The sequence below is a fragment of the Pecten maximus genome, chromosome 5 (genome assembly GCF_902652985.1).
Source record: "Pecten maximus chromosome 5, xPecMax1.1, whole genome shotgun sequence".
NCBI lineage: Eukaryota > Metazoa > Mollusca > Bivalvia > Pectinida > Pectinidae > Pecten > Pecten maximus.
The window spans coordinates 18141230-18149573 of NC_047019.1; the positions used below are offsets into that span (position 1 = coordinate 18141230).

Here is an 8344-nt window from a genome sequence, read left to right on the forward strand (position 1 = left end):
TACTACTGGAGCCAGCCGTAGTTATAGTGACTAATAGTTGTAAACAACGCTTGGGGTGTTTTCTGGAAATCCCCATTCGGGAATTCCCCTGTCAGCGCGGACCCGGCTGCTCCAAGCATAGCTAGCTTCATGGCTTGACGAAGACATTATTAAAAATGCAAGTTTGGGAATGGAAATCAGAAGATTTGTGATCGTATTTTGTGATAGAATTTATCCATTACTTAGGGTTCATAAATATTCAATTTTAGGCCTTAAATATCTTCATTTTTAATGTTTAATATTATGCAATAATTTGTTGGTAAGTTGAGCATGCTTTGAAAATCAGGCCTTCTGGTGGTTCATTACCATCTGGATGATGAGACGGTGTCATTAAGTGCACTTTTCCAATAACAATACACTCGAGTTCCATCAGCCGTGGAGCATTCATACATGTGGTATAGTCTTACTTACAGGTGTCAAGTAAATATACTGACATACCATGCCAAGTACTGGCACTGTCCCCAAAGTTTTATATAAATTGTAAACATATTAGTCAGTCGTTCTTGACGGTCAATACACTTTGAGAGTGGATGGAATATTACAATGGTCTTAAATGAGCTAATCTCTCAATATTAAACAGGAAATAGCCACTTACTATATCTACCCGTAGGTTTGTTTACAGAATCATCTGTCAATATAAGCAATATTTTAACTGGAGTAATCGAGCAATACTAGAACAACAAAACGGAACTCACTGATCTGTATCACAAACAGCTGCAAAAATAAAGTGTCCCAGCAGTGAGGTCACTCGGTGCAAGCACGACGTAAACATTCAGTGGGTGAGAGTAAAATGAATAACAGCGACAGTATATATCAAATGGAAAACACAAAGTCGTGTCGGTGATATTAAACCGATAGTGTATAGATGTAAGCTCGGAGTTAAATACATGTTACCAAGAGGGCAGACTAGATAATTTAAAAATAAGGAAATAAATCATACTGTGTATATACAATTGTATGCATCTGTATGCGTAGTCAGTCGTAGCTTCTCTAATTTCAGAATATCATGGTACTTCAAGCGCAATATGCATGATGTAGTTCGCCTGATAATATTGAAATGAAACTGAAAATGAAATTCTTGCAATATCGTTTATCACGACAAGCCTTTATCCATGTGTGTATTCAATTTGTTTACAATCTTACTCGTGCGGAACGAAACTATTTTCTATCATAATAGATTTTTCAACGAATTAAATGTGTGTGAACTGATTTGAAATCCTTTTAATTTAGATGTTGGAGACGTACTTTCTTCTTATTCGCATGGTGATGAGATCGGGGAGATGGCGGAGTGGTAGACAGTTGGGTGTTAGACGGTTGGGTGGTAGACGGTTGGGCGGTAGACGGTTGGGTGGTAGACGGTTGGTGGTAGACGGTTGGGCGGTAGACGGTTGTTGGTAGGGGGCGGTAGACGGCGGGGTGGTAGACGGTGGGTGGTAGACGGTTGGTGGTAGACGGTTGGGTGGTATACGGTTGATGGTAGACGGTTGGGTGGTAGACGGTGGGGAGGTAGACGGTTGGTGGTAGATGGTTGGTGGTAGACGGTTGGGCGGTAGAAGGTTGGGTGGTAGACGGTGGGGTGGTAGACGGTGAGGCGGTAGACGGTGGGGTGGTAGACAGTGGGGTGGTAGACGGTGGGGTGGTAGACAGTGGGGTGGTAGACGGTGGGGTGGTAGACGGTGAGGCGGTAGACAGTGGGGTGGTAGACTGTGGGGTGGTAGACTGTTGGGTGGTAGGGGGCGATAGACGGTGGGGTGGTAGACGGTTGAGCGGTAGACGGTGGGGTGGTAGACGGTAGTGTGGTAGATGGTGGGGCGTTAGACGGCTGGTGGTAGACGGTGGGGCGGTAGACGGTTGGTGGTAGGGGGCGGTAGACGGCGGGGCTGTAGACGGTTGGGTGGTAGGGGGCGGTAGACGATGGAGTGGTAGACGGTGGGGCGTTAGATGGCTGGTGGTAGACGGTGGGGCGGTAGACGGTTGGTGGTAGGGGGCGGTAGACGGCGGGGCGGTAGACGGTTGGGTGGTAGGGGGCGGTTGACGGTGGGGCGGTAGACGGTTGGTGGTAGGGGGTAGTGTTGTAGACGGTGGGAGTGGTAGACGGTGGGGTGGTAGACGGTGGGGCGGTAGACGGTGTTGTGGTAGACGGTGGGGCGGTAGATGGTTTGGCGGTAGACGGTGGGCGGTAGACGGTTGGGTGGTAGACGGTGGGGCGGTAGACGGTGGGAGGGGGGGGGGGGTAGAGAGGTGGAGGGGTGATTGCCTCAGTCGGTTAAACACGTTCGATATTTTGAACCCCAGACGACTTAGTAGTTAGTACTCTTAGTACTACGGTTGGGTGGTAGACGGTTGGTGGTAGACGGTTGGGCGGTAGACGGTTGGTGGTAGGGGGCGGTAGACGGCGGGGCGGTAGACGGTTTGGTGGTAGACGGTGGGGCGGTAGACGGTGGGTGGTAGACGGTTGGTGGTAGACGGTTGGGTGGTAGACGGTGGGGAGGTAGACGGTTGGTGGTAGATTGTTGGTGGTAGACGGTGGGCGGTAGACGGTGGGGTGGTAGACGGTTGAGCGGTAGACGGTGGGGTGGTAGACGGTAGTGTGGTAGATGGTGGGGCGTTAGACGGCTGGTGGTAGACGTAGGGGCGGTAGACGGTTGGTGGTAGGGGGCGGTAGACGGCGGGGCTGTAGACGGTTGGGTGGTAGGGGGCGGTAGACGGTGGGGTGGTAGAACGGTGGTTGGGTGGTAGACGGTTGGGTGGTAGACGGTGGTGGGGGGTGTAGAACGGGGGGGGCGTAGAAGTGGTGGGGTAGGGGGGTAGACGGTGTGGGGTAGCGGTTGGGGTAGACGGTGGGTGGTAGACGGTGGGGGGTGGTAGACAGTGGTGGTAGACGGTGGGGCGGTGGTTCGGTAGACGGTGGGGGTGGGTGGTGTAGACGTGGGGGTAGGGGGGTGGAGACGGTGGGGTGGTAGACGGTGGGGGTAGCGGTGTGCGGTAGCGGTGGGGTGGGGGTGGTAGACAGTGGGGAGGTGACGGTGTTAGATGGTTGGTGGTAGCGGTGGGGCGAGTAGAGGGGTGAGGGCGGTGGGGTGGTAGACGGTTGGGGTAGCGGGGGGTAGGACGGTGGGGTGGTAGACGGTGGAGTGTGGTAGAGGTGGGGCGTTAGACGGTGGGTGGTAGACGGTGGGCGGTAGACGGTGGTGGTAGGGGGGGGGGCGGTAGACGGCGGGGCTGTAGACGGTTGGGTGGTAGGGGGCGGTAGACGATGGAGTGGTAGACGGTGGGGCGTTAGATGGCTGGTGGTAGACGGTGGGGCGGTAGACGGTTGGTGGTAGGGGGCGGTAGACGACGGGGCGGTAGACGGTTGGGTGGTAGGGGGCGGTTGACGGTGGGGCGGTAGACGGTTGGTGGTAGGGGGTAGTGTGGTAGACGGTGTTGTGGTAGACGGTGGGGCGGTAGATGGTTTGGCGGTAGACGGTGGGCGGTAGACGGTTGGGTGGTAGACGGTGGGGCGGTAGACGGTGGGAGGGGGTGGGGGTAGAGAGGTGGAGGGGTGATTGCCTCAGTCGGTTAAACACGTTCGATATTTTGAACCCCAGACGACTTAGTAGTTAGTACTCTTAGTACTACGGTTGGGTGGTAGACGGTTGGTGGTAGACGGTTAGGCGGTAGACGGTTGGTGGTAGGGGGCCGTAGACGGCGGGGCGGTAGACGGTTTGGTGGTAGACGGTGGGGCGGTAGACGGTGGGTGGTAGACGGTTGGTGGTAGACGGTTGGGTGGTAGACGGTGGGGAGGTAGACGGTTGGTGGTAGATGGTTGGTGGTAGACGGTGGGGTGGTAAACGGTGTTGTGGTAGACGGTGGGGTGGTAGAAGGTTGAGTGGTAGACGGTGTTGTGGTAGACGGTGGGGTGGTAGACGGTGAGGCGGTAGACGGTGTTGTGGTATTTGGCGGTAGACGATGGGCGGTAGACGGTTGGGTGGAAGACGGTGGGGCGGTAGACGGTGGGTGGTAGACGGTTGGGTGGTAGACGGTAGGGTGGTAGACGGTGGGGTGGTAGACGGTGTTGTGGTAGACGGTGGGGCGGTAGACGGTAAGGTGGTAGACAGTTGGGTGGTAGACGGTTGGTGGTAGACGGTTGGGTGGTAGACGGTGGGGAGGTAGACGGTTGGTGGTAGATGGTTGGTGGTAGACGGTTGGGCGGTAGAAGGTTGGGTGGTAGACGGTGGGGTGGTAGACGGTGTTGTGGTAGACGGTGGGGTGGTAGACGGTGAGGCGGTAGACGGTGTTGTGGTATTTGGCGGTAGACGATGGTCGGTAGACGGTTGGGTGGAAGACGGTGGGGCGGTAGACGGTGGGTGGTAGACGGTTGATGGTAGACGGTGAGGCGGTAGACGGTGGGGTGGGTAGAAGGTTGGGTGGTAGACGGTGGGCGGTAGACGGTGGGGTGGTAGACGGTTGGGTGGTAGACAGTGGGGTGGTAGACGGTGGGGTGGTAGAAGGTTGGGTGGTAGACGGTGAGCGGTAGACGGTGGGGAGGTAGACGGTTGAGCGGTAGACGGTGGGGTGGTAGACGGTAGTGTGGTAGATGGTGGGGCGTTAGACGGTTGGTGGTAGGGGGCGGTAGACGGCGGGGCTGTAGACGGTTGGGTGGTAGGGGGCGGTAGACGGTGGAGTGGTAGACGGTGGGGCGTTAGACGGCTGGTGGTAGACGGTGGGGCGGTAGACGGTTGGTGGTAGGGGCGGTAGACGGCGGGGCGGTAGACGGTTGGGTGGTAGGGGGCGGTAGACGGTGGGGCGGTAGACGGTTGGGTGGTAGACGGTAGTGTGGTAGACGGTGGGGTGGTAGACGGTGGGGCGGTAGATGGTTTGGCGGTAGACGGTGGGCGGTAGACGGTTGGGTGGAAGACGGTGGGGCGGTAGACGGTGGGGTGGTAGACGGTTGGTGGTAGACGGTGGGGCGGTAGACGGTGGGAGGGGGGGGGGGGTAGAGAGGTGGAGGGGTGATTGCCTCAGTCGGTTAAACACGTTCCATATTTTGAACCCCTGACGACTTAGTAGTAAGTACTCTGATGTGTACTAGAGGATTTCAGTGCATTGAGTACTAGATCTACTCACAACACTGGTACGGCGTTCGGTTTTACGGTCACGTGCCAACCAAACACAGTTTCTGAGAAGTCGCCCTACCTGTATATCATGAATTATTAGTATCTCGATACCCAGTTGGGAGCAAGTTTCGTGGAAGAACTGATTTTTATATGGTGGCGCAATACTATCTGGCACTTCACCAAATAGCCTAGTCGATGGATTATTTGTCACAATGTACATGTATAACAAGTATGATTAGCAAAGTTTTTTTTTACTGCAGTCTTCTATATTATAATAAATTTCCAATGCATATTTAAAAATAAAACAAAAAAATAAATAAAAAAACTCGACTTATGACATCATTTTTGAATTTATTGTTTTTATTTAACATAAATCTAAAAGTTATATTCATATGGAAGTGGTTCGATCGTTGACCTCAACTGTCACGGTACAATGTAAGTTATGTTTCATTGTAATGATCTGGTCGGGTACATACTCGCGGTACTAGCCTGCCACGAGGAAGTAGGCGGTCACCATTACGTATGCACGCACGTGAGTTCCATGTTTACTCAGACTGGACTGACAATGAGTAATGTAGACCGCAAAATACACAATCTGTTACACTCCAATAAAACAAGGGAGAAAACAAAAATACTGACTTCAAAATTTATTTCAATTGACCAATTAAACATTATAATACTTTTAAAGATCCACTTCTTTATCTCTAAGGATAAACTTCTGTCCTTAAGTCATTAAAGGCGACAAACAGAAAAAAGAATATAATAGTCTGTGCGTAAACTGATTTTTATCTTATTAAAACACATTCGCCGATATTTGCTAAAAGACAAGACGTTTTAGCCTGACTGATCCAATAAGCCCAGCTGTAAAAATGAGTACATGTACAAGCATAACGGGATGTAAGTCTTCAAAAGTTTGATATCCTTACAACATGTCTAGGAGAGAGAAATTCTTAATCAGTTCGTTTTTATTGGATGAGTTGAAAGTCAACTAACGTTAATTAAAAGAAATTAGAACTTAGTCGTTGTATTTAGAAACTGGTATAGTTTATACACGCACTTCTGCATTTGGATCAGAACACGTTCATTTTTATGTAATTATTAAAGTCAAATGAAAAGTAAACTTATCAGAATATTTTCCCTGTACCTGTACAGTTCTCTGTTCACGATTACATCAGTGTATGAGTACGAACTGTGAATGATGTAATATATTACTTAAATTTCTCGTATCATTATGTGGTTTATGACGAAAGAGTATCCATATGGTAAGTATAAAAACATGGATTTGAAAATGATCTTATATAGTAGAAAAAAAAGATGAACAGAGATATAACGGAAATAATGATATAATAATAATGATAAATGAAAGAAATATGAATACATTTGATAAATGAATGAAATTAAAACACCAATAAATAAAAACATGAACATGAACATTTTATGATTGATAAAACAAATTTGAAAAAAAAAAATAAATAAAAAGATTGGGTCCAATTATATCGGGCGGGCTACCAACCGGCACCTATTCAAGGGCGCGATCCCACTACTGTCTGACACGGGGACTTCTGCCTGCTGTGTTTCCACCCTGGGCCGATTCGTCCCTCCTTAGACAACCTGGTCACACTGGGCTCCCCCGATGTGGCCATATTGATACCAGACTTAGCGCGGACGCCCTATCGACACAGGACACCGGAGGGAAGGACCCCCGCCCTCAAACCGTCCACCAACCTCGGCCTCCAGGTAGCTGGATTACAGGAGCACGCCACAACTCCCGGCCGAGAGATATATGAACATATTGGGTATTTGAACTTACGTTACTCATGTGGAATAAAAGATATAGAAACCACGAGAAATTTTATTTCTTGTTAACTTTCTGTGTTGTTTTTATTTCCTATAATTCACGAATGTAAACAAAATTGAAATAATTTGAATTAGATATTCTCCTATTTATTTTGCACCTGTACTTGCCACGTATTCGAAGCAAATATATGTAACCTTTGACCTACGTGTATCACGTGATGCACATATCTTGCCCAAGCCCCGGGACAGTTATTCCTACGAAAAGTTATCTATCATATTGACGCGCCATTTTCCTACTCACACATACACACATCTGTTAGAAGTATATTTTATTCTCACGAAAATCTAGATTTGGGTTTAACCAGTTGGATTGCTTGCAAGTTATTTATTTTAAGTCATTCTTAAATAATCCGCTAAATGGAATATTGTTTAAGGCCGTATATGACAAATCGTACGCTATTTTTGCATGATTTATGTCACATCATACACCAAACTGTGGGGAAGTGTGTGGACAATACGACGATAACCATATTGATAGTGTATATATTTATAAACAAGTTATTTACAGTTTATTCCATATTTCGGGGGAAAATAAACATTGATTTAAATTATGTAGTCCCACACAACAGATATGGCTCTGTGTCCACTAAGTACATTTCACATTCGAAACCACATATATAAAGTAAAACCTCCCCTAACTTCTGTATGTCTGTGATATAGATACTAAACCTTGTAAGATTAATATACAAATGTAGTTTGGATGTCTATAGTATATTAATATCTGAATGTTGGGAATGTGCCCACTTACAATATCAGAAGTGGCCCAAATAGTATGTTTAGATAATAATACAATATAAAACCAGTAACGGAATAATGCAGTAGATTTATTCATGTAACTAGAAACAACAACTAACATCAGCTGAACACGTGCCGTACTAGGGCTGTCGTATTTTTTTTTAACATTTTCACTAAGTTTTGTTTTTACACAACTTAGACCATAACTCGTCAAATAATGGTATTTTGACCAAATTCACAGTTAAAACTTAAATTGTGGCAATCAAAATGAATAAATTCCACCTTTACCATCAACTATCTGCAGATCTCTCAATTCAACACGAGTTCTGTGATGTTTACTCTTTTCAACACCCATCATCTCCATCCGGAATGTCCATGCCAACGTAAAAAGTGCAGAATTGTTTTTAATAGACAGACGTTACGAAAGTGATTTTTTTCTTAATTTTCAATCATTTAAGTAGTTCTTCACATGTTTTATTAAAAAAAACCTTATATTCAAGGGGAAATAACGACATATAAAACTGCGTATCGATATATAGTAGCTTCCCGTTTCGTTTTCGCCGGTAAGACATGCGCATATGTGTACGAGAGAAACAGAACTATCTGTTGAAAAT

General features: G+C 47.7%; 1 protein-coding gene across 1 annotated transcript; it reads right to left on the reverse strand.

Moving 5' to 3' along the window:
• Positions 1-1345: 1345 nt before the first annotated feature.
• On the reverse strand, positions 1346-6781 carry LOC117328340 (extensin-like). Its single transcript, XM_033885866.1, has 4 exons — positions 6691-6781; positions 3788-5041; positions 2654-3591; positions 1346-2296 (listed from the first exon to the last, which is right to left on the reverse strand). Exons 1-4 carry the CDS (start codon positions 6779-6781, stop codon positions 1346-1348), a joined length of 3234 nt encoding a protein of 1077 aa, XP_033741757.1.
• Positions 6782-8344: the final 1563 nt, after the last annotated feature.

Bases quoted from the DNA above. Each gene is read 5' to 3' on its own strand.
- LOC117328340 (XM_033885866.1), bottom strand. From the start codon at position 6,781: ATGGCCACATCGGGGGAGCCCAGTGTGACCAGGTTGTCTAAGGAGGGA. The intron at 5,042-6,690 runs GTCAGACAGTAG...TAACCGACTGAG, and splicing joins CAGCAGGCAGAAGTCCCCGT to GCAATCACCCCTCCACCTCT. The intron at 2,297-2,653 runs GTCTAACGCCCC...TAACCGACTGAG, and splicing joins CCCTACGTCTACCACCAGCC to GCAATCACCCCTCCACCTCT.